At 37.4% G+C, this 27,532-nt stretch overlaps 1 protein-coding gene across 1 annotated transcript; it reads left to right on the top strand.

Moving 5' to 3' along the window:
* Nucleotides 1-20,113: 20,113 nt before the first annotated feature.
* LOC108859769 (AAA-ATPase At1g43910) lies at nucleotides 20,114-21,905 on the top strand. The gene is made up of 3 exons (XM_018633713.2): nucleotides 20,114-20,594; nucleotides 20,691-21,261; nucleotides 21,345-21,905. Exons 1-3 carry the CDS (start codon nucleotides 20,161-20,163, stop codon nucleotides 21,777-21,779), a joined length of 1,440 nt encoding a protein of 479 aa, XP_018489215.1. The 5' UTR covers nucleotides 20,114-20,160; the 3' UTR covers nucleotides 21,780-21,905.
* The last annotated feature ends 5,627 nt before the right edge of the window (nucleotides 21,906-27,532 follow it).

Below are 27,532 nucleotides of genomic sequence, written 5' to 3'. Positions count from 1 at the left end.
TATATCTTTTAATTCTCGATTTCGGTTTCAGATTAGTGAGGGGGATCTGGGCAGAGCACAAAACATTAGGGGGAGATATGAAGAGATTTTATATGTTTGGGTGGTTTAGTCAAGAGGTTGGTAATAGAGGGGGGAATAGATAGGGTTTGTAAGTTTACAGGGGGTTTTAGGCAGTCAACCCAAAATTAAGGGGTATTCTATATGTGTACTTCTGTTCTAATAAGATAGATAATCTTTTTAGTTAAGGAGGTTGTATCAATATAATATTTGAGGTGATTTGATTTTTGATGAAGTTTTAGATGATTTTTATAAGTTGTAGAGGTTTAGGTGATTTTTGTTAAACTACTTTAGTATATCACCTAAAAATGATGGGATTTAAGTTTTATTTTTTCTAACTAAGAAACTCCACCCAAACATCCTAAAATCACCTGAAAACTTTAAAACTCCACAACGTAAAATATTTTCAATAACAGTGGATTTTAGAGTACTCTACAAAATGTTAAGTTCAGTAACAAACAATGGATTTTAAATGGGTTTTTAAAATTCATGTTTGAATAACAGTGAATTTGTCATTTTAATACAAATCACCTAAAACTCTTAGTTGAATACACCACTTATAATATTTTTGATATGAGAAGATATATGTTTGAAAGATTTGATTATAGTATATTGATTTATTATGCGGAGAATAATCCTATTTTGTTGTAATTTTTCCTAAAATAAATATATTGTTAGAAATTTATTATTAGAAAAGAATCATGCCTTGTATATTAATAAAATTTGTCAAACATTTGTAATTTTATGTTTTTATATATTATTCAAATTTAATTCAAAATGCAGAAAAGCATTTGGAATTTAACGTTTTAGGAGTTGCTCATATTTTTTACATGGTTACAATATTCTCCTATTTGAACTTAAAAAAATTGGCCGATATACCGGCTTTGCAGCAAAACAAAACGCTAAAGGAGGTCACCCACCGCGTTTTCTGCTACTCGACATAATGAATCAACAAAGATTTAAACGGTCAATTTAACATAACTAAACATTTTTTACTGATTAATGGTCGAATAATAATGAAATTTTTATTTTAAACCCAATCAAAAAGATAGGCTTTGATTTTACTTCGACCCGTTTGATTTTACTTAAGCAAAAGAGAATGATATATTTATAGTAATCATTTTTGTTGATGAGGTCACAAAGTTTCGATGTAGAACATTTATCTTTCATATATATAAAGATCTAAAATATATTTAATGCATATAGATATTTCGGTATACACTATTTTCTAAAATATCGCAAAAATATTGATAAGAAAATTACATTAAATCATCTATCACACTACTAAAAAGAGAATACCAAGCTCCTTTAGAGTGTCCACGTTTGATTAAAAATTCAAGCCAATCAAAGATTGTTTTTCTGCCACGTCAATTAAATTGAGTTATAATGGGCATTTTTCTGTGGGCTTTATTTAAATAATAATTCAATCCAACCCCACTCTGTCGACAAACTTTTCCGGCTAACTCTTCCACTTCTGTATTTTCCAATTTCAGAGTTTTAGCGGTACTTTGATCCTTCCTGATCAATCAATGATTTGCATTCCTAATTGTCTGTAACCTCTGGATGACGATTCACTCTTCACGTATTCCTCCACTATGTATACGATGCTCCAGATTTTCACGGCTGCCATATATATTCATCACTCTTCCACCACATATACTCATATTGGTGTGACTCTTAAAGTCTCTTAACTCATCATCGCAGCAATCCCTCCCACCATTTTTTTCGGTGACCTGGTCCCATATCCTCCCAGAACCGGATGCTAATTAGACTTCAACTAATCTTCATCCGAAAAGGTAGGGCCTGCTCTTCTGAATCTTTTATTCTTCCCTTCCGTTGAAACTTCAGTCTCAGGTTTGAGTTTAAAAAGACAGAATTTACACCACACAGTTTTCTGTTTGATTCAAAGAGTCTTCCAATTTGCGTGGCTTTTCATTTAAAATTAGATGGCTAAACATTGCAGACTTGCAGTCATAAATGGTCATGGAGATTTTCGGTATGGCGATTGTCAAATCACCGCGGCGGAACTTGCTGGGTCAATGGCTACAATGGGACATCGTTTTACTTATCATGAGTTGGCTGAAATTATGTCGGATGTTGATTCTAACGGTGACAGCGTTATGAGATTCAGTATAATATTGATATTCTTTAGAACCCAAGGAGTTTTCTTACTGCTAATGTTGCTCTAACTAGAAAAGAAAGACAAAAACTATGTATGAAAACATTATATGTACGGGTCGACAAAGAGCTGTACAGTTTCTGGTTGTTCTTTTTTTCAAGTTTTTGAATACTTTTTCCGTATGCAGTAGTCTTTTGTTACTCTGTCCAGTTTTTTCAATCTTATATTTTTCTCTGATGATTTGGTAATGGTTTCTCTTGCTGATTTCAGTCACCAAAGAAAGAAAAAGTTCCTCTAAACCTGCCAAATTCAGAGGTGGAACGCAGGAGAAGGTAACCTCCTATCAAATTCCATATTCTCTTGAATCATAATATTTCTTTTGATCTTTTCTTTTCTTGATTCGACATAAATGGAGCTAAGGAAAGCAAAGCCAGAAGGTGAACTACTGTTTCTCTTTGATCAGGCAATTACGGACAAGCTTCGGTCTGAAGCCCCTATGTTCGTATTAACCAAGCCTTCTATTCTCGCTGACCGTCTTTTTGTAAGTTATTATATCCACTCTTTAAAGATTCCAACTTTTCAGCTCTTACATCGTGTGAGTGTGATATTTTTAAGTTAATTCAACGGGTTTGGATAGTATCATTATCAGTATCAGCTCTTCGATGGGTTTGAATATCAATTATCAGTTATTAGTTATATTTTGTAAAAAGCCCCAACGTTTTCATCTTTTTCTGGATAAGCTCTTCTTTATTGTGTGCTTAGTTTTTTAAAGCTTTTGATTGGTATATGGATTTTGATTAACATATTTGTGTCTTTCCATCATTTTGTCAAAACCAAAACCTTTTTGATATTCATATTAGTGAGTCTGGATACGTTTTTCAAGCTCAAGTAAGAAACTTCCTTCTTGCTTGCTTGTGACTAAATGATCTTACTTTTGTATGGTGTTTGCACACAGATGTTGCACTAGAAAATTAGTAATTCTTTGGTCTCATGCATTTTCATTCAAAAAAAGACCATGATGAGCTACTCTGAAGTGTTGTGGGCATGTACTACATGGTCAACCAGCTCAAATATTTCATGGTAAAGACATTGCTACTATCTATATGTTTGGTTGTTTGGATGTGACAGGATATTGGATTGGGTGGAGCATGAAGCTTAAGTGGCAGATTGTTGTTCGACGGCTGAAGCAGAGAGGTATATGGGGAAGGAGAGGAAGCGACAGAACAAGAGAAATGTGGGTCTACTACACCTCCTATGCAAGCCTTTTCAAGCTATGTGAATGATTTGGACCTGATAGAGTCATGGAGTTGCAGCTGCTGTCTCACAGTTGTAAGTGTTTGACACTAAATATCATTCACATCATTCACCACAAAACATTACCCAGACAATACCCTCACAGTAAAAGCCATTTACAGCCGTGACACCATTCTGCACATCCAAGTACCTAAGCTTTATCTACATGTTTCATGTTGGAGGTTTATGAGTGAATGATTCACTCTCTCTCTCTTTATTCATTTATTTTGGTTATGTAACAGTTTATATTGTTGGAGGATTGAAATTTAACCCGGAGAGAAGTGCTTCGGGTGTACAGACATGGGAACTTTTCAATTCCAACAAGTATTAGCTCAACAAAAAAATGTATTTGAAAATATATGTGTCTGTTTCTTCAGGTTAATTGGATTTTGAATGTTCAATCTTATTTTCATTTCGCTTCAGTGTTTTGCTTAGCTGTGGAAACCGAATTTTGTCTGAACTTATAACAAAATTTAATTTAATGATTATTATTCATGTATTGGAAAACGTTAAAAAGATTGTATGAATAAAGAAAATAATTACGATAACAATGTTCCTGTGTAAATTATCTTTTAGAGTTTTCTAATCTGAAAATGTTAAAGAAACTCTTATGATACTTCAGAAAATTTAATCCAATTGTTTTTAAACTACTAATATGTATTTATCTCAAATGTATATCAATTTCAAATAAAAAATAGTAATCTTGAATTTAAATTTTATTTCTTAATAGTTTTAAATGTAATTCAAATTAGGACTAAAATTTCTTACCAATTATACATAATAAAAAGGTAGTTTTAAAACAAAAAAAAGTTGAAAATTTAAATAATAAATAGGGTATTTATCAATTTTCTCTTTTTATATTTATTTTAGTTTTGAAGTAGATTTCATATTGGATTTTATCGGTCTTTGATAGAAAAAATATCTAGATATATGCAAAGTTATAATGAATTAAAAACTAAAATGTGGCATGTGTGTTGGTGTTCATTGAAAAAATGATCATTACACCCAGCACCACACACATATTAATCAGTTTTTAGAACAAATGTTTTCCTTTTGGAACAGAGGCAAGTCATATTGTGATGAATAAAAAGTAATTAACTGATTGGATGATATGAAGGCCATTAAAAAAAAACTGATTGGATGATCTGTATATACATCAACAATAGTGAAATAAGTTTTTAAAGTTAATATTAACAAACCAAAAGTAGAAAAACGTATTAATTTAAAAGAACAATATTTGATATTTGTTGCTTATATTCACAACAAGATGTATTATAGTTTGTTCCATGCTTAGGAACATCTATCTATGTCACAACAAATTTTGTAATCAAGTAAGGCTAATATGTTACTAATATGCTGTAAACAAACTATGATATTAAAAACAAGAGGATACAAAAGAATAGTTGTGGCTAAAATAAAAACTGATAAGAATGAAAAATGAAAAAAAAGAAGAGTTTATCTAATTACAAATGATGATGCAAAATAAGCTAAATAAAAAATGAAGTCTATAGTTTTAAATTAATCTTACACATAATTAAAATTAATCATTTTCAATCAAACAGAAAACAATTCGACTATTACACTTTCAAATTGTCATGTGTAGGTTTAAACTTTAGATTTTCATGCATATATTTATATTTAAAGTGTCATGCATATATTTAAACTTAAATTAATTTTATAATAACTTCAAAATAAACTATGCAAATATTACAATATGATCAATAAATTGATAGATCTTTATATCATCGATATATATTTTATTTTTTTACAATAATATTGAAAACTGTTCCGAATAATAAAATCACGACAAAACTATATTGATATTGGAAAAATCGGCGCATAGCGCCGGAAAACCACTAGTATATATAATGAGACACTTTCCTCTCTTCTGAGAGTGTCCACATCAGCATTTTTTTAATGAATGTGGGGCTCCACTCGGTTTTGGTTAGGACATTGTGTTTTCGTTTTTAATTAGGTGGTATGATTCCGGTTGGAAATAAAATGTTCGGTTATGTTATTAAACTCAGCGTTTTGTATTTATTATCCTTCGTCGACCCTTTAGGGTTTTCTTTCTTATCGTTCATCGACTCTTTCTCTTGCAAACACCAAACGTTTCTTCTCCAAACTCTTAATCTTCCTGTCTCATTTAACTCAAAGTCTATGACGACCTCTCAGTTTCCTTTACGTCAAACATATAAATTGGAGAGGGTAGAGAGTTAAATGAGACCTTACGAGTTCCAGTTCATTGTTTGTAGATCGTCCGCTCTCTGTCTCTGTAGATCGTCCCAGTTCATTGTTTGTCGGCTTCTCCGTTTTTGGGATTCGAACATCATGAAGAAGCAAGCTGAATTCATGGGAATCACCCTACTATAGATTAGGGAATGAATTGATGTTATTAGAATAAGAGATTACAATATATATAGAGTACAAGAGGGTTAAGTGTTAACTAATCTTTCCTTATATATACATAGTCTCTACACACCCCCTCAAGATGGAGGAGCCTTGGTGACTCCAATCTTGGGTATCAGTTCGTTGTAGCGAGCGCGAGATAACGGCTTGGTGAGTGCATCCGCCAACTGATCTCTTGTTGAGACATGAGCAACTCGAAGAGCACCGGATTGAACATTTTGCCGTACGAAATGAAAATCTAATGCCAAGTGTTTCATACGAGAGTGAAAGACCGGATTTGCACTCAGGTAAGTGGCGCCCACATTGTCACAATAGATGACAGGTTTCGATGGAAGAGTGACGCCGAGTTCAGTCAAAAGTGAGCATACCCAGCTTAGCTCCACAGCGGTGTTAGCGACTGAACGGTATTCAGCTTCAGTGGAAGATCGTGCAACTCCTGTCTGCTTCTTCGATGTCCAAGCGACTGGTGTGGTGCCAAGGTAGAGAATGTACGCATTTGTAGATACAAAGTCGTCAACATCACCAGCCCAATCGGCGTTGGAGAAGGCGTGAAGTGTGATAGGTAATCGAGTGGAGAGAAAGATACCGTGTGACTCTGTTCCAGCAAGATAACGTAACACTCTCTTGGCAGCTTGCCAATGATCGTCAGTCGGGCGATGCATAAACTGAGACAACCTGTTGACACTGTAAGCGATGTCTGGTCTGGTGAACGCGAGATACTGAAGGCTTCCAACTACCATTCTGTATTCACGATGATCATCGAGAGGAGTTCCAGATAGTAGACGAAGTTTGGGTGAGGTCGCCATGGGTGTGAAGACAGTTTTAGCTTCCAACATCTTTGTCTTCGCCAAAAGATCATGTATATATTTGCGTTGCATCAAATGGAGACCGTGTGGCGTACGAGTAGCCTTAATACCCAGAAAGTAGCGTAAGTCGGTGGGATCCTTTAGTGAGAACCGAGCTGATAGTACTCGAATGACACCATCAAGTAGAGTACCACTGCTTCATGTAAGTATTATATCGTCCACATATACCAAAATATAGACGATATTAGCACCATTGACGTAGATGAAAACAGATGTATCAGCAAGAGAATTGTGGCACCCCATCTGAGTGAGGAAATTCTTTAATTCCTGGTACCATGCCCGAGGAGCTTGGTTAAGGCCGTACAACGCTTTCTTGAGACGACATACATGATGCGGGTGATCTTAATCAACAAACCCGGGAGGTTGAGAAACATAAACTTCATCAGTTAGTGTTCCTTGTAAGAAAGCATTGTTGACGTCTAGCTGCTTGATTTTCCAAGAGCAAGTGACGGCTAACTGCAAGACGAGACGAATCGTGATGGATTTGACTACCGGACTGAACGTCTCCGCATAATCAATCCCATATTCTTGAACATCACCGCGAGCAACCCATCTGGATTTGTACCTGTCAAGCTGACCATTAGGTAAATATTTAATAGTATGAATCCATTTGGTCGCAATAACATTTTGCGATGGGTGAGGCGGAACCAACTCAAACGTGTGGTTACGTATTTGAGCATTGTATTCATCTCCCATAGAACCACGCCACCTCGGATCTCGCATAGCCTGGGCCAGGGTTGTTGGTATGGTGGGTTTGGTGGAAGTGGGTGTGGCTAAGAGGGTAAGCTTTTGAGAGGGCTTTGTAATTTTATTTTTGGCTCGGGTTTGCATAGGATGGTTATTAGTAACTGGTAGAGGAGATGGTGATGGTTCCGTTGGGTTTGAAGAGGAAGAAGATGGTTGTGCAGATATTGGTGGGGACGGTGGTTGGGTAGTTGGTGATGGCAAATGAGGAGGAGGAGGAGAGTTCTCCGGTTGTACCTGCGCAGAACTAGATAACATATCAGTTGAATTAATTTCTGACCCATTAGTATTAACCTGTTCTTTAGAAACAGAGTTCGCCGGTGAAGGCGTCGCATTTTGCGACTGGTGAGAATCCTGGCTCGGGGAAGGCTGAGGCGAAGCATGTACGAGTGGTGGCTGTGGAACAGGGACTTTTATCGGTGGTGTATAGGGTGTGGAAACTGGTTCATCGTTGGTGGGTGGTTGCTTTGGCGATCCATAGGGAAATGTTGTCTCCACAAACTGCACATGGCGAGATGTGTAAATCCTTCCCGTCTCAAGATGTAAGCAGAGATAGGCACTCTGAGTAATTGAGTACCCAAGAAAGATACACGGCAAGGAGCGGTTGTCAAGCTTATGTTGAGTATATGGACGCAACCAAGGAAAGCATAGACAACCAAACACTCGAAGCTTAATATAGTTTGGTGGCTTGTCGAACAGCTTCTGATAAGGAGAGATGTTGCCGATGATAGGAGATGGGAGGCGGTTGATGAGATATACGGCTGTAGCAAAGGAGTATGTCCAATACGATGGCGGTAGAGCGGCTTGGTGAAGTAAAGTTAAGCCGGTTTCCACCATGTGCCAGCGCTTGCGCTCTGCCATCCCGTTGTGTTCGGGCGTATGTGGTGGTGATGTAAGATGAGAGATGCCGTGAGATGAGAGGATAGAGCGCAAGGCAATCAACTCTCCGCCATTATCAGAATAGAGTGTGCGTATCTTGTTGCCAAAGTGATTCTCAACCAATGCCTTGAAAGCAATAAAAGTTTCTTTGACTTGGGATTTTTGTTTAAGGGGATAGAACCAGGTGTATCGGGTAAAATGATCAAAAAAAATAAGGTAGTATTTGAATTGGTCAATAGAGAGGATAGGAGAGGTCCAAACATCACTGTATAAGTATTCAAGAGGCTGTTTTGAGGTGATTGTGTTTGAATAAAAAGGAAGTTTATGACTTTTATTGATGAAACAATGAGAACAAGGAGTTTGTTTTTGAGAAGATGAAAGCGGTAATGAAAAAGCAGAAACAACAGATTGTAAAATAGGAGACGATGGATGTCCCAAACGGGAATGCCATGAGGAGAGAGACGTTTTTGGAGTGGGGGCTGCGAACAAAGAGATGGTATTGGAAGAGGTGACATGCCACTCGTACAGTTCGCCTCTAGTTCTGCCTTGGAGTAATCGGTCCCCCGAGCTGAGATCCTTCACCTGAAAGTGGGCAGAAAAGAATTCAACGGAAACGTTATTAGAATTTCACAATCGATAAACCGAGATAAGGTTCTTATGTAAATCAGGGACATAAAGGATATCATTTAAAGTAAAGGTTCGAGAAGGGGTATGAAGGGAAGAGGAACCAGTATGCGAGATCGAGAGGCCGGAACCGTCTGCAATTGTCACTTCTTCACCACCAGTAGAAGGCTGATGGAGAGCCAAGTTGCTCAAATCCGTAGTGAGATGGTGAGTAGCCCCGCTATCAAGGATCCAGTTGTTGGGGTTATACGCCGATGCCGTCGCCATGTTAGCACGAGGTTGAGACTGCCACGGGTTCGGAGCTGGAGAGAAGGGGCGCTGATTGTTGGAGCTCTGCTGGTTCTGTAGCTGATAGCAACGTCGGGCACTATGACCATGGACTCCACAAATTTGGCAACGACCTTTGTATCCTCTGCCAGCTTGATCAGGGCGTGGCGTGAACTGAGCCTGCTGTCACGTCTGTTGGTGCTTGTTGTTGTTGCGCGGCTGTCCTTGATAGGTATTGCGACCGCCAGAGTTGTTGGAAGAACCACCGTAGTTGACCGCATTTGCCGTAATAGGCAGAACCGTTGGTGCAGGTTGCTTAGCTTGAAGCTTCACCTCAAAGTTCAGAAGTTTTTCATGGATCTCGGTGAGAGAGGGAGTAGTGTCACGACTCTCAATCTGATCCACAACTTGCTTGTACTCCTCCGAGAGGCCGGCGAGAACATAGTCAATCTGATCTTCGAGATCAATTGCCTTGCCAAGCAAGGCTAACTGATCAAACCTCGTCATGAATCCCTGAAGGTAGGCGTCGATAGACATGGTGCCCTTAGTCCATGCCTTGATTTGTTGACGCACCTGTTGAACGTGAGCACGGCTAGGCTTCGCGTAAGTTGCAGATAGCATCTCCCATATCTGCGCAGAAGTCGTAGTCGTAGAGAGGATGGGTTGAATCTGGACGGTAATAGCGCCAAGCAAAGAGCTGTATATGAGTTTGTCCTGTCTCTTCCACAGGGTAAACTCCGGGTTCGTCGAGATCACACCGTCGGTCGTAATCGTAGGGGTAGGGATGACGGCAGATCCATCAATAAATCCAGCCAGATCATACCCATCAAGAAGGGCGTGGACTTGACGGCTCCACATGAGAAAGTTGGATGAAGTAAGCTTAGTGACATTGCTCATATTGACATTCAGAAGAGATGTCCTTTGAGTTGGGACCAATACAGTTTCAGTGGCAGATGTTGGAGTAGCAGACATGATCGTCGCTTGAAAAAAAATAAGAGCCGGCGGCTGGGAAAAAAATATTTTTAGGTTAGGTATCGATGGGGCTCTGATACCATATAGATTAGGGAATGAATTGATGTTATTAGAATAAGAGATTACAATATATATAGAGTACAAGAGGGTTAAGTATTAACTAATCTTTCCTTATATATACATAGTTTCTACACTACTCCTTGATGTGAAGGTATTGCATCAAGAAGCATCGTATCATTTTTTTCTTTTGATTGACCATATCTTATACCTATAAGCATCCAGATCTTAGGTTTTATGTTGCCCGATTCACTGATCATTGATCTGTATACTCATTTTATGAAATTGACAATGAGGACTTCATGGAGTTTGCAAAAGTTGCTTTCAATGAATATGGCGATAGAGCGAAGCATTAGGTTACCAATTACCATAAACGAGCCCTATGAGTTTAGCCTTGGTGGATAAGACACTGGAGAGAAAGCACCTGGAAGATGTTCCAAATATGTCAATGAGATGCGTGAAGTCTACACAGTATGTCAAAACTTGTTTTTATCTCATGCTGAAGCTGTGGAAGAGTTCAGGAAATGTGCAAAGGTGATATCTCTTTAAAAACTAAAATACATTAAAGTTTATATTTGTCTAATGTGTGGATTCATATCAAAACAGTGCAAAGACGGGAAGATTGGTATAGTATAGCCCAGAGTCCAATGTGGTTTGAGCCTTACGAGAAGAAGTTCAGCTCAGAGGATATAATGAAGAGAGCTATGGATTTCATTTTAGGCTGGTGAAGATTGATTATCAGGTATTATTTATCTTAGTTTTACTAGCTTTTGAAATTTTTCTGCAGACTCTTTCTCATGTATTTTATGATGTTTCAACCGGCTACTGCCAAATATCCAGTGTGTGCTGATGGATTAAGAAAAGTTTTGAAATACACCAAAGAGATCATGGTCATTGGCCATTGGGAACGGTAAGCCATTAGCTATCTTCTCTGTTTTGAACTTGGAATCTGTTACCTTAGATTGATATGATTGGTGAAACTCATTGCATTTGCAGAGTACAAAGAGACACTTGGAGAGAAAGATGTTCTTCCGGATGCGCTCAGCGACAATAAAAGATTACCATATGAGACTTCTCATGGCATTACATGGAACAATCTGGTGAGTTTTTTCTTCCACAGTTTCCATCAAGACTCTGTTCCTTCTTGTTCTATGAGTAGGATGAGCATGAACTAATATGATCTTAGGCGAGTTGCATCATTATCTATTCTCCACTTCTTTTCCAGATGTTATAGTTTCTCGATATATTGTCTGTGTTTACTGTTGTTAATAAAGTTTGTAGTATTGACAAATTTATGGTTTTGAATAGCTTTTTATATGGTTGCTGATGCTTTCGATTTCAGTCAAATCTGTCCCATAGCATAAAAAGATGAATAAGAAAAAGGAATGAAATTGATCATAGATTAAAACAAACTTTTGCACACGAAACCACCGTACTTTCACTATTTTTGGATTCAGTAACCACATCAACACCGAGGTGTTATTTCTCATGAGCTTTATCATAAAAGTCATGTTAGACTAACACAAGTTCTCTGCTTTCCAGATTTTCAACACCAATGAAGCTCCATCTGTTGAAGGGGAAACTGGCCAAACATATGCTTCTGCCAGCAACAAGGATGAAGGTCAACTAGATGACCCAGATACATCCAGAGCTACGGACAACGAGGGTGGCCACAAACGCACCCGTCAGTTATATTACAAAGCTGTCAAACCATTAACCCAACTCTACTTGCGTCAGTTTACAATTTTTAAAATTACTATGTATACCATATTTCAGATTTAGCACTCTTTTCTTTATTTTCAGGTTTTTTAGAAAGCCATTTACACTAATCTACCTCATTAGAGGAGAACTATTTCGATTATTTAATAGTTTAAAAGGGTTGACATTACATTTATTAGGGTTGGAAAAATGCAGAACATGTATTTACATGATAAAACCATAACGAAATCAACATGCATGAACAGATATGCGTTTCCTTGCTGGCTGTTGAGTTCATATACATTTACGTTTAATGGGATATACAAACTTATACATTTTTTTTTTGGTAAAATGTTAAAATTTTATACCAAGTTTTTGATTTCTTACAGACATTACTGAGATTAACTAGTAGCAGAGATGCAGAATTGAAACTAACAGAAGGTACCTAATGAACAAACATAGCCAAAATGAAGAAGAAGACACTCGGACAAGGGCCTAGGCTAAAGCGTGGCAGAGAAAGACTAGAGGACAAAGCGCAAACAGAGTGAAACAACCAGTTGCCGCGAGCTACCGGAGAGAAAGGCGCCCTCAAACCTTGATGCACACGGCTTCCTACAGCTTCCAGAAAATTCACAAGTCGCAACCTGCACAAAGAATCAAACCCGGACCGTCTAGCTCATCCAACAAACACCAAACCGGCAGCACGAGAAGGGTCCGCAACTGACGATGCCGTTGTTCGGAGAAGGAAGTTGAAGATTGCTGCCTTCAACCCATCTTCCCAAGACCGTGTACACCCGTTTAACCGCCAAGCCCATATAAAGTAAGGAGACCAGTTGGGCACACCTCCTCCGACGTAGTACCCACTTGACAAGCTAGAAAGCCGGAAACGAAACTTGAACCTTACCCACGCCACCAGAACCGAGCAACGCCATCTCGGTTACACAGCCACAAAAGTACATGCAAGAGAAAGAGGGGACGACGAGGAGCGCCACACCGCCGAGCCTCCACTACTTTGAGGAGCAGTAACCCATTACAAGCGCCAGAGCAAGCCCAAACCGCAAAACAGAGGGTCAACTACACCCACGCATTGCCACCGGAACCACCGCAAGAGAGACGAAGCCTACCCTCACAGGAGCACCACATGCACCACCGAAGACCATCGGGGGACACCAAAGCAGTAGAGAGTGACTTGAGAGCCGAGGATCTGAAGCTCTAGATCCCGGAGGAGCACGTCTCCAAACCCAGCCATGCGCCACGCTGAGAGGAAGACTACTCGAACCGGAATAGCCCGACGTCTCACGCGCCGTTAACTCGAGGAAAGACCCAGCAAAGCAAAACTCACCGGACAGAGATCTCAGTGCAAGCATGGAGCTGACACAACGAGAAGCGAGCCATCCTCAAACCCACCGATTTCGCCATGGAAACTCCAGATCGAGACCCAAAATCTCTAGATCTGAACCGGAGAACTTCAGGGAGATTTCCTCCTCCACCGCAGAGAAGAAACAGAAATCACAGAGATGAACTGGAAGAGAAAGAGAAAGAGAGAAGGAAGAGAAAGGGGGCTCCGGTGACCGCCTTAGAGGACGCAGCGGCGCCGGAAAACGAATTAGGGTTTTCGACGACTAGTGAGAGGCTGAAGAGGAAATATCTACAAACTTATACATTCTACACACACAATCACTCACTCCCCTCTTTTCCTCATATTTCATATTACACTTCAACTTTTTCACCTACAAAAGCACATGATATGGTTTTCCCCTCATCAACAATACAAGAAACTTCAATTTCAAAACTACAACAGCAAATGATTTTTCAAGATCTCCGCGCTTGCGTGGAACTACGCCTCTAGTACATTAAAACGATGCAGCATCAAACATAGAAATAATCATAGCCCGGATTAAAATTAGGAAAATACGGTTTAATGCTAAACCATTAAATGGTTTAATTGAAAACAGCGCGGAAATTTCGAAATACCCTTAGTGAAATAAAAGGGAAAGCTCATCGGATGGAGGTAATTAGAGTAAAAAAATCAAAGTGTGACATGCTTTAATAGTATAGGTTTTTTTCCTCTTCAATGTCTGATCCACAAACCAGTTTAAATAGCTAAATAGCATCATCGTTAATTCGTTAGATGTAATTACTTTTTAGTGAATCACACTTGCCAATGTTAATAAATGAAAGAAACCCACTATATATATTTAGGCCAGGGCATTTAAACCGAATCCGATGACCCGAACCGAACCTGGTCCGATAAAAGTGGTATGGGTCGGGTTCGGATCTTGTGAAATAACCGAATGGTCAGATATTTTTGGTATAATGGGTTACGGGTCGGGTCGGGTAAATAGCACGAACCCGATCGGGTTAATGGATACCCGATAATAAAGTGCCCTAGCTCTACGATTCCATATTTTCCCCCTTTCCAATTTCCTTTGATCTTGTTACGATTTTGTGAGAATCTCACCATAACTTCCTAAAGATCGAGTTTTCCCTAAATCACGATACTCTTTCCTAAACATATCCTCTCCGATTTCTATTCCAATCGGTTCTGCGATTCACAAACCCTAGGATCTACTTTCTTATATAAGTCGTGCTCTTCATCAATGTACAAAACACGAAAACTCCTCTCCTCCTCCTTCGACGAAATCTTTAAGAGGTGAGATACTCTTCCTCCTCTTCTCTGCAATCGTGTAATTGCTAAATTTTCTAGTGTTTATGGGTCATTCGGGTTTGTCGGGTTTGTCGGTTTCATATGATCTTAACTCATAGAGTTCTACGAATGATGTTTAGTGATGTTTAGCTAGTTTATTTTGTGAACAACTATCGGTTCTTAATTCGTGTGTAGTTATGTTTTTCTACGAATCTTTTTACTGAAACTGAGAGTCTGATACAAACCCGTATGTGTTTGTTCTTGTCCACTTGAATTAAGGTTGTTTTTAGTTTCATTTTCCTATAAAAAGTGACGTTTTGTTCATGTCTGTCTGATGATTTTGTTGTCTCTCTCATGATGTTGATGTTCTGTGTTTTTTTTAAGGTTCTAAAATGTGTTATTGATCTTAGCTGCTTCTGTCGGTTTTGTTTTGTTTTATCTGACTTTTTTTTTGTATTTTCTTAGCAAATGGATCCATTGTCATCAAAGAACACTGGAGCTGACAACCAAGGTGGAGTGGAACACGAGAACTTTGAAACACCCGATAGGTGTGGAAAGAGGAAGGTCACATGTACACCTTCTGAAGAAAGTCCTGATGCAAAAAAGTTGAAAAAAGTTGTGGTGCCACGATCTGATGTCTGGAACCATTACACCAGGACAAAGCAGAGTCGTGACAGGTGCATTTGCCACTACTGCCAAAAGGTGTTTTCATGTGCAACAAAATCAGGAACTTCCAATCTCCAGAAGCACCTGCTCATCTGAAAAGAGTACCAGGCACACTTGATCAGCAAAGGAAAGAGTCAAACTTCCATTGATGATGAAGGGAGTTTGAAGCCATCAAAGGTACCTGAGAAAGTGGTCAGAGAAGCTACAAATGAGCTATTGATCTTAGCTGAGTTGCCTCTGTCTTTCGTAGACAGTACAGGATGGAAGTATTTCTGCAATAAGGTAAACCATTAATCTTAGCTGAGTTGCCTCTGATTTATGAAACTATTTTTTTTTAACAACAAAAACTGAAACTAATTTGTTTCTCTTTCCGTGAAGCTCAATCTTTACAAACCACACTCAAGGCGAACTGCTACTAGGGACATTGTGGAGATGTTCCTGAAGAAGAAGGAGGCATTGAAGAAATGGTTGTACACAAACCAACAAAGAGTTTCTCTCACTACAGATATTTGGGTGTCTCAAGTGACTGGTAAGATTATTTCTTTTCTGAAACACCTCTGCTCTCGTTTTTTTATTTATACTAATATCATTGTCTTTTGTTTTCATTTATACTAATATCATTGTCTTTTTAAAAAAATTGCAGGTGCAAGTTACATGGTTGTAACTGCACATTTTGTTGACCCGACTTGGAAGCTGAAGAAGCTCATCATTGGTTTCAAACTGGTCTTGGATCATAAAGGTCAAACGATTTCCCAAGTTCTCTTAGACTGCTTAGCTGATTGGGGAATTGAGAAACTGTTTTGCATAACGGTAGACAATGCCACTGCAAACACCTCTGCTCTTAGGCGTTTCCATAGTCAGTTTAGGTCAGTAGCACCTGATGCTTTGGTCTTAGATGGTAATTTTCTTCACATGAGGTGTTGTGCACACATTATCAACTTGATAGCTAGGGAGGGGCTAGGTGATTTAGGCGATAATGTGCTGGCAATCCGCAATGCAGTCCAGTATGTTTGTTCTTCTACCAACAGGTTGAACGCCTTTGACCAAAGGGTTACCAGTGGAAAGATGACAAGAGGAAGTCTCCCCATGGATGTAAAGACCAGATGGAATTCAACCTTTCTCATGTTATCACGAGCCTTGCAGTTTAGGGTAGCGTTTGATAAGATGGAAGCAGAGGATCGACTCTACAATGACTACTTTTTAGAAGTGGAGAATGGCGTTAAGAGGTGTGGACCGCCTGGTCTTACTGACTGGAATGCCGTGGAGAAGCTTAAGAGGTTCCTGGTCATCTTTTATAATAGCACTTTAGTGGTCTCAGCTTCCTCAAAGGTGAACTCCTACAAGTGCTATGGTGAGATTGTGACAATTGAGAGGAACCTCAATGCATTGGCTTGCAACTTAGACCCGGATTTGAAGTTGAAAGCTGAAGACATGCTGCAGAAGTTCTTGAAGTATTGGGATGGTATGAAGAATGTGAACCGGATGTTGATTCTTGCAGCAGTGATCGATCCCAGGAAGAAGATGACTTACCCAAGCTTCTGTTTTGAGAAACTGTATGGAAAAGACAGTACAGAAGCCAAAGAAATGGGTGAGTCTGTGCTTGATCTCCTTACAAGCATGTTCAACGAGTATGCTAGCCGGTTCAAAGGGGCTAATACTGAATCATCTCAGACGAAGCAGACTGAATCTCAAGTTGTTCGAGAGAGTCAGGATCATTTGGACAGGCTCAAGTTGGTTGTTGAAGACTTTGGGTATTTGAGAATGGACTCCGAGTACAAGAATCTTGTTGCTGATTCAGGAAATGAGCCAAGGGATGAGCTGGATATGTACTTAAAGGAACCCGTCGAGAATCAGAAGCTTATGATGGGATTTGAGTTTGACATTCTCGGTTGGTGGAAGGTCCACAGCATCAAGTTTCCTGTGCTGGCAGAGATGGCGAGGGACTTACTTGCAATGCAGGTATCATATCTTACTGCTTTCGTTGCTAGTGACAACATTATATATGTTTTAGAGTTCTTATCTGACTTGAGGATTTACTTGTGATGCAGGTTTCATCAGTTGCTTCAGAAAGTGCTTTTAGCACAAGTGGCAGAATCTTGGAACCATATCGGAGCTGTTTAACCCATTACTTGATCGAGGTTCTGATGTGCAGTGAGCAGTGGCTCAAAGCTGATATTAAGTTCTCTGAAACAGTTCAAACAAATGAGCAGATTTTGGCTGAAGTTGAGCAGCTAGACAAGCTTGAAAAAGATCTGTTTTACTTATCTTAATTTCTCATAACATTTCATTTCATTGTTTATGCACTTACTGACTTACATATTGTTTTGTTTGTCGCCTCAGAGTTTGAGAGTGTGAGGATTGAAGACTGAAGATTGCTCTAGACTTTTGAAGTGTTTTCTTTTTTCTGTTTTGGTGTTGCCTTTCGTTTTTATTTCAACTTTGATCTCGTTAGAGGTCTTTTCTGTTTTAGTAGTTGCTTTTATGGTTTATTATGAACAAGTTGCTTTCTTTTGAAGTTTAATAAAAGTTGTTTTGAATTTTATTTTCATTGTTGCAACTTACATTGCGGCTTGTTCTAGTCTTTGTCCTCATTTTTAGATAGTTATGTAATTTATGTTCTTCAGCTTTAGTGCAATGCTTAGTCTCTTACAAGTTAGGTGTTGAGGTTTTGGATTGTGAATCAGGTTATCCACTTACACTTACGTTGCTTAGTCTCGACGATAGTTACTTGTTAACGAGTTTGCAAATGTTACACAGACTCATAATACTTTAGCAACAGACTTTGTAGGTGTGTCAAGGAGCATCATGTAACATGTTCATATTTTCGGGTTATTTGAGGTATCTTGGGTTTTATGAGTAGTTTGGATAACCGAAACCGGTTTACACCCGAACCCGAAATTTAAATGGGTTCAACCGGGTTTAGGATGTGCTACAACAACCGAACCGAACTCGACAAAACCCGAACCGAGACCGAACTGAACTTTTATAATACCCAAATGGGGCTGATTTTCATAAACTCGAAGAACCGAAACCCGATTGGAACCGACCCGAACCCGAATGGTCACCCGATTGCCCAGTCTTATATATATTTTTGACTAGGTTCATGTTCACACGATGATATATATGGCTTTTCTAGTTAAAACTTTTCATCTTATTGTTCTTTCCATCTGGCACCACGACCAACATTGGTCTTTCAATAATAATATAGAGAAACAAGAATCAAACAAGTTGCCACCCTCCACTCAGAATCTTTATAGCTTCGCCAACAAGTACTTTCTTGTTTATTTATTTTTCCCTTTTTCTTTTCTTTGAAATAGACCGACCAGTCTCTTTTTCTGTACATACAAGTCAATTCATATGTCAGCTTCCACTTATTTCCTTGCGTGTCATATTTTACATACAATATCAAACTTTTTTAAAATATTCAAGCATGCCAATTGTTTTGTTGTCTAGTGTTTACGAGTATTAGGCCACGGCATGCACCTAGGCTAAATAGGTCTGCTTAAACTGAAAATGTATATCTTGTTGGAAAACTAATCTTAAATCACTATATACAATACCACTTGAAGTTGAATATATTGTGGTCGCACTTACAAATGTTGTAAACATTTTCCTTGTCATAACCGATTCGATCCGATCCAATTAGATTTTGTAATCTTCAGTTCAGACTCCACAAACCATCGTGGTGTTAGACTATATTTGGTAAAAGTTAAGAAATTAGGTTTTGGAAGCCCTCCCAAAAACATATCTATATACTTTTTTATCACTTAATCATAATATATTTCACACCTCTAACCCGGTCACGTGAGCTTAGTCATTGTTTTCGAGGTTTCTATTCTTTTAGACTCTTCTTTTATATATCCGTTTAATTAAATTTGTTTTATAGTCTGTGTACGTATTTTTTCCAAAGTGAGATGTGACTCGCCTTGTCTTTTTCTCTTGACGTAAATGACGTCTTCCACTTTCTTATCTCTGCTGCTCTCGGAACTTTCCACCAAGTTTCCTACGCTCTCTCAAAAACAAAAAGAAAAAAAAATTATATTTTCATTAAATGATGAAAACGACAAACTCTATTTATTTAAAGAACAAGACTTGGGTTCAACTCTTATGGTGAACTCTCAAATTCACTTCTAGTTTTAGCACCAATCAAACTGCTATGTAGGATTAGTTAAAAATGAAATAAAATTAAAAAAAAAAAGGAAAAGAGCTGAAAAAAATGTCGACTAATTTTTTTTAACGCTATCCCTGACTTCTTCTTCATCATCCACACATAATATTGAAAACTTATTCATCATCCACATAGAATATTGAAAACTTTATTTGTCAAATTAGTATCTACAATCTTCTGTCCTTATACCCTAAATCTAAACCCAAAACACTAAACCCTAAACCCAAAACACTAAACCCTTGGATAAAGAGATATTCCAAAGGTTTAGAGTTTATCCAAGAGTTTATGATTTATCCAAGGGTTTTAAGGTTTAATGTTTAGTGTTTAGGGTCTATCCAATGATTTAAAGTTTAGTGTTTTTGATTTACTAATTTGACAACTAAAACTTTCAATATTTTGTGTGGATGATGAAAAAGATGGGGTTAAAAAAATTAGTCGACGTTATTTTTACATCTTTCCCTTTTTTTTTATAATTTTGTTTCCTTTTTTTATTAATTTTATATGGCATTTTGATTGGTGCTAAGAATTGAACTGAATTTGAGAGTTTAACACAGGGAGTGAACCGAAGTTTTGTTTTTATTTAAATGTTGAAAAATGCAAACTTTCTTGTTCACCACTCTATATAAATATGCACATAAGTCTCTCAAACTTTACCAAAGCTCTTCACCTTCTTTCAAAGCAAAAAAAAAAAAATATGGTGACCCTCTATAATCAAGTTCCTTCTGTATCTGCAATTTTCTCTCTCTACACATCTTTCTCCGCCATCACGATGCTCTTTCGTACAATCCTCAACGAGATTGTTCCCAAGCGAATCCGAGAATACGTCGCTCTGAAAGCTATGGACTTCTTCTCATCTTACTTTCAGTCGAATTTCACGTTCGTGATCGAGCAACGGTGGGAGTTTGTCGAGAATCAGACTTTCCGTGCGGCTGAAGTTTACTTACCGACACGTCTCGCCGGACTCTCCACCGGCAAACTCCTCGTGGGTTCGAGCAATCTCAAGAATCCAGCGGCTGAGCCAAAACTTGGAATCCCTGTGAATACTAAAATCATAGATGAGTTTGAAGGGATTCATCTTGAGTGGACTCTTCACTCTGTTGAGACTAAGAAGTATCTCCCAGAGAAACGGTAGGCTAATTTTTTTATTTTTTTATATTCTTTGACTTTATTCTCATTCGTTTTTGTTCTTACAGTGTTGGGTTTTGTGGTTGTTTGATGTTTAAGGTACTTTCACTTGACATGTAAGAAGGAGTTTCGTGAGAAGATAATGACAGATTACTTCACGTACTTGGCGAAATCAGCAGAGAAGATAACGAGCCATAGAGAGAATCTCAAGATTTACACTTACAACCAAGACCGGTCCAAATGGGAATCCGCCATTTTCGAGCACCACACGACTTTCGAGACCCTGGCCGTTGAGCCTCAACTTAAGAACACCTTGATCGAAGATCTTGATGCTTTCTCTAAAGGAAAAGACTTCTTCAAGAGTGTTGGACGAGCCTGGAAACGTGGATATCTTCTTTACGGTCCTCCGGGTACCGGAAAATCCTCTATGGTCGCTGCAATAGCAAATCACATGAAGTATCATATATATGATCTTCAGATACAGAGCGTTAGAGATGATGGTGAGTTGCGTGAGATTCTCACCTCCACTAAGAACCGCTCAATTCTTCTAATTGAAGACATTGATTGTGGAGCCGATGCTTCTCGTAGACGCCAGACCAAGAAAAATGAAGATGATGGCGGTGAAGATGGTGCTGAGCCACAAAAGCGCAAGAAGAAGTTTGAAGTTGGTGTAAGTTGACAAAAACATCCTCTGTTTTGTTATAACCTCTGTTTTTTTTTTCTCTACCTTATGAATCTTCTCTTTCTTGACAGATATCGTTGTCCGGTCTTCTGAATTTTGTGGATGGACTTTGGTCGAGCTGCGGGGAAGAAAAGATCATAATTTTCACAACGAATCACAAGGAGAAGCTCGACCCGGCATTGTTGAGGCCAGGAAGGATGGACGTTCACATTCTCATGGACAATTGCACACCCTTTGTGTTCAAGAAGCTTGTGGCTATGTACCTTAAGACTGATGACCACGTCCTGTTTGATCCCATTGAGAAGCTTGTCCTTGAAGTGCGTGCAACTCCGGCTGAAGTCACACAGCAGCTTATGGCCAGCAAGGTCGCTGATATTGCGTTAAAAGGTCTCCTTGAGTTCCTGAAGACCAAGAAGATGACAAAGGAAGAGGATACCAAAGTGGAGGAGGATGGAGAGATTGAAGATGCTGAGACAAAAGAAGCAGAACCTGAAGAAAAAACTTAAGTGGATCTCTAGTGCTATTGATATATCATGAGACTAATTTGAAGTAATCTTGTATTTCAGTTCGTAGCAAAACAAAAATCTTGTATTTCAGTTCGTTTTGCAAATAAGAATCTTTTGTTTAGAGAAGATGAGACAAATTGTGGCTGAACTGCAAGTTTATGTATGAATAATTAGGGACATAGAGTCTCATAAGTATCTCACTTTTTCATTTGTGTAAAACGGTACAAGAATTCGGTCCAACGTCATTAAGACGCATGATTATCTAGGCCCATTCCGATTAAGAGGATGCTTCGAGCTGACATATATTAAAATCATACCGTAATGGAGGTCAATGCATTAAAAATCTATACTATAAATTCACCTTATATCGATGCCAAAAAGTGCACCTTATATACACTGGAGATCACGCTCATAAAAGAAAGAAGGATTTTGCTCAAAAAAAAAAAAAAAAAAGAAAGAAGGATAAGAAGAAAAAAAATCCGAATTATGAGAAAATTACATCTCAGCAGATTCCCCTCACGCAGCAGATTATTCACATTTCTAGAAGATTTCCCAAGATGAGGTTCATCACTCTTTTGGGTTAAACATATTTGTAACGACCGTGATCTAGTTGGAGGAGCCATTTGCTTTAACAATTAAAACCCAAAACCCATTTATTTTAGACTTTTTCTTGGGTTCACCCCCTAGGGTGAACCTTTAGGTTCACCAACCAATAGAAAGTTGTTATTTTAAATCTAGTATCTTTTAATTAAGGAAATAAAAATAACTTGCCAAATTATATTATGCTTTTAAAATAAATAAAAAGATTAAATAAATAAAAATAAAAATAGTTCTCAATAAAGATTATTTTAAAAAATATTTATTTATAAGATTTGGAGTTTAGTGTTTAAGATTTATAGTTTAGAATTTATCCAAATGTTTAGTGTTTTTCTAAGGGTTAGGGTTTACCCAAGGGTTTAGGGTTTACCCCAAGGGTTTAGGGTTTAGGATTAGAGTTTAGGGTTTAGTGTTTTGTTGACAACATGTTTAGTGTTTTTTCCAAGGGTTTATGGTTTACCCAAGGGTTTAGGGTGTATGATTAGAGTTTAGGGTTTAGTATTAGAGTTTAGGGTTTAGTATTAGAGTTTAGGGTTTAGTGTTTTGTTGACAACATTAATTTTTTTTAATTCGTTTTTATATACTGTTTTTATTTATTTTTAAATTTTATTTTGAAAAAATAATATAATTTGACAAATTATTTATTTCGTTAATTAAAAGATACTAAATCTAAAATGACAAGTTTCTATTGGTGGGTGAACCTAAAGGTTCACCCTAGGGGGTGAACCCAAGAATAACTCTTTATTTTATTCTACATTGGAAGTTTAGAAAATTTACATCTCTTTCCTTTCTCAATATAAAAAGAGTTTTTCTTGGGTTCATCCCCTAGTTGAACCCATAGATTCACCTTCCAATTATAATCCGCCATGTCATATCTAATTTCTGAGAAAAAATGAAAAAAACTAATTAGTAGTTATCGCTTTAAAAAAAAGAAAAACAAAAAATAGAAAATGTTGTCGACGTTTGTTTCTTCTGATTCATTCTAAGCTTTTCTGCTTCTTTCCATGCCTTTCTTCTTTTTTTGCTTCTTTTCATGGCTTTACCAAAATCGATTTTGTTTCTCTCCTTCCAAATGAAACCAAACATAAAACCTAACAAAATACTACGATTTCCTATTGTTAATATTCCAATTCAAAAAGGTTGATTGAGAAAAGGGTTGAAACTAAATATAATGTTTTCTCTTCGAAAATCCCAGCCTTTCTCCAAATGTGTTGGTGTGTTTTAAACAGTTTATGAGCCCAAGAGATTAAGTCTTTGCTAGCATGTCTCCACCCATAGTAGGTAACACCTCGGTAGAGGAGAAGAAGCTGAGTGGCTTTGACAAGGATTTGGCTGATTACACATAAACACAGAAAATCTTGTGGATTTGTGAGGAGTTTATCCATCTCATTAATTATTAAGAATTTGGCTGATTACACAATATCTAAGAACTCTAAACTTACTAGATTAAAAGAAACAACGAAGACAGAAGAATAGGGTTAAATCATCCGATGCCGTTAACTATATTTCCTATTTTTGCTTTTCCTTTTTTGGTTTTTTTTTGAGATAACTGCTGATTATTTTTTTTTACAGAAATTAAAAATGACATGGCAGATTATAATTGGAAGGTGAATCTATGGGTTCACCCTAGGGGGTGAACCTAAGAAAAACTCATATAAAAAACTTTACTCATTTTCTCTATTATCAACAAATCAAAGTATTTCTCCGCGAGTGACGAGTTATTGCTGAATTCTCTGCTGATCAGTCACCTAGGTATGGGAATTTTACCGGATACCCAAAACCTCATCCGAACCCGATCTAGAAAATCCAAACCGAAATAACAAAATGCTCGAACATGTATTGAATTGTGAGATATTGGATATCCGAACCTAAACGGATAATATCCAAACCCGAATGGATATCCAAAGATAACCGAACATATGTATACTTAATCTTATATTTCTAATTTATATCTCTTATTTTATTTAAAATATTTATATTGGTGCTAACTATACTTTAAGATCATATATTATACATACAATTACAGACAAAATGATTTGCTACTCTTTTAAAATGCATGTAATTTTTTTTTTGTTTTAGACTTTGGAGGTTCGGTTGTAGCTGTAGAAATTTTACTTTAGAATTTGGGTTGTAGGATTTTTGTATTTAACTTTAATGGATATAGCTTTAAAATTTTCTACAACCAAAAAGATGGAACTTTAGAAAACAAAGCTGTTACAACTATTTTTTTTAATTTTTAGACTGTAGCTTTAAAAATCAATCTAAACTATGATTGGAGAATTTAAAGACGGTAGGTTAAAATTAAAGCTAAAGTCACCTCTTACAGCCAAATCAATCACCCCCATTAACAGATGTTACATTCAAAATTTTAAACAATTACCAAACTAGTCTTTTTATTTTAAAATACTATCATATTAACCATTTCATCTATTAAAAATAAAAAATTGGTTAATTGAAATTTATATTTTTACATTAAAAACTTGAAAATGAATAATTTAATTTTTTTCCAAAATCTAAATATCCGAACTCGACCCGAAATAACCAAACCAGAAGTAAAAATACCCGAACCTGACTCGAAGTACAGAAATATCCGAATGAGTTTTATATCCCTGTGCCGAAATACCTGAAAATATGAAATAGCTGATCCGAACCCGAACGTCCACCCCTACAATCACCAATCAATTTTTCCGATACGATTTTCATGCGAGCTTCCGGTGAGTTTTTTCTGATAAGTTTATTGCCTTCTTATTTTATAGTTTTAGAAATTTGTTTAGGAAACATTTTTAATTAGGAAAAAATATATATTAGAGAAGTTTCTATTTTAGAAAAGTTACCATTTTAAGAAATTTATAATTTAGGAAAATTAATATTTTAGAGAAGGTTCTATTTTATGAAAGTTTATATCCTAAAACTCTGAGACTAAGCCGTTGATTTTCATGTTGCAGTTGATGAAAGAAACACCAAACATATCCCAAACTTCTCGCTCCCACGACCACAATTGACCATCTCCCTTTGAACATTATAACCAGTGGCTAGAGTGAGTGCTTTTATCATGTGCTAGTTTAGTATTACTATATGGAAAGTATATGTTCGAAACATATTTCGTCTCTCTAAATCGAGTCTATATGAGAATCTTGTTTGTTTATTATTATTGATTGTTAAACTGAAAATAAGATAACAGATGATTCAACAGCTGATTAAAATGTTTGATGTCAAGAACTGTTATATATATATATATGTATATATTTATTTATTTATATAAAATACGAGTTCATGTGTGGAGATTGCCGGGTACAGAGACATTTGAAATAGTGATGCTTTTTGTGAAGATTACGGGGGGCACAAAGACGTATGTGCTAGCGATGCCTTTTGTGAAGATTACAGAGGTCTGTAAACATTTATACTAGCTACTCCTTAGTGATTGCGGGGGTATATTGTAGACTACTGTACTATAGACGCCAGGTTATATACCTATATCTAGCTCTGCACTATCAGCGCAGTGGTTGTCATTGTCAAGGGCCCTGGACAAACTGTGTCTGTGAGGTAAATTAGGCACCGAGTTTGTTTCATACTAGAGCTAGGCTTGCGGTTTAACATCTCATACCTCATTGAGTGGCTCCTTTGTTTCTCACATTCTTTCTTCTCCTTTCAGGTGAAGAGCGGAGTAATTTCTATAAGATTAGTGATTTTGGGCTTTTTCATCTGGTTTCTTTTTAGATATCCGCTTATGGTTTTATCAACATTTATTTGGAGACGATTTATGAGGACTAGTAAATGGAGATTTCATGATTACTATTTATTTTATTTTTTTGGAAAATACATGTATTACAATTTTATATCAGAGCGAGGTTCCGTCCTGGCTCCGACCCGGGATAGCGATTCGTGGGGCTCAATTTTAATCAGTTTTAGACAATTTTTAAAATAACTCTAGGGATTTGAGAATTTTTGAATAAAAAAAATTGCACATTTCTGTTTATTATGCCTTAAATCGTTAGTATTCAGTTTCAGCAGAGTTAATTGTTTTTCTTTTTCTTTCAGATGCCACCACAGAGGAGAGTTGTTCGCACTCAGACCACTAGAGCTGCGTGGGAGGATGGAGATGAGCATGTGCTGCCCTATCTCAGCATCAAGTGATTCCACTAATTGATCATGATGCCTTGAGGTAGATGGTGCATGATGCAACTAGGCAGACCGCTCAGAAGGCCGTCCCACAAGCTGCCAGAGTAGCTACTCAGAAAGTTACTAGGCAGATGGCTGCATGATATCACTCAAATTACCCTAAAAAGTGAATTACTCTCTCAAATAAGAGGTTCAGATGTAGTACTTAGGAATCGAATCCATAAGGACTCTAGGATTACTTGAAGGTTTAATTAATTAGAAATGAAGATAGACTTAAGAGTTTATATGTTTTAAAGCAGTAAATAATATGGTGAACAAGGAAGTTGTTCAGTAACTGAAGTGAAGGTTGTTTCTTAATGAGGAAGATAGTTAGATTCAAGTATTTCTCAGGCATGAAATTATGCAGTTTGAAAGTGACATTAGGGTTTTAGTTCTTTGAACTCAAACAATTGGTACGACCAGTAGGGTCTCATTTGACTAGATCCCGGATCTCAACTGTCGTATGTTGATCACAGAAAAGAGTCGATCGATACGACTTTCGCCTAATCGATCGATACACCTTTCAAACATTCGATTGCTACAACGATGGTTGTATCGATCAACGGTAATTCTAGCAAGCATTATCGGATTGGTTGAAATCGTTCTCTAACGATCTAGAACACCTTTAGCATGTGTCTAGTCAGTTAGATCACTTTAGTTTATTTCTGGGAATTGAGAGTATACAGTTGGTTATCTCATCAATCCTAAGATCTAGATTTAAAGGTGATCAATCCTAAATCTAGTGTTACGAGCAACTAAAGTGAAAGAACTAATTTAATCACCCTAACAGTTGTCACAATCTCATCACATGATTCACCCTTATGAGAAACCTAAATCTAACAATTAGGTTTACTCAGACATATTCATGACAGACAAAATCATGATGCTTTGAATAAATCTTAATATGAAATAAGGAACACAAAGAGTATGAGAAGAATAAAAAGGGAGTTCAAGATCTTCTCTGTTTTGTAGTCTCAGATCTATCTCTCCAACTCTAA

This window comes from Raphanus sativus, chromosome 1 (assembly GCF_000801105.2).
Source record: "Raphanus sativus cultivar WK10039 chromosome 1, ASM80110v3, whole genome shotgun sequence".
In the NCBI taxonomy this organism is placed as follows: domain Eukaryota; kingdom Viridiplantae; phylum Streptophyta; class Magnoliopsida; order Brassicales; family Brassicaceae; genus Raphanus; species Raphanus sativus.
The sequence above is the reverse complement of the archived record's forward strand: the minus strand, read 5'-3'. Positions and strand labels throughout refer to the sequence as shown.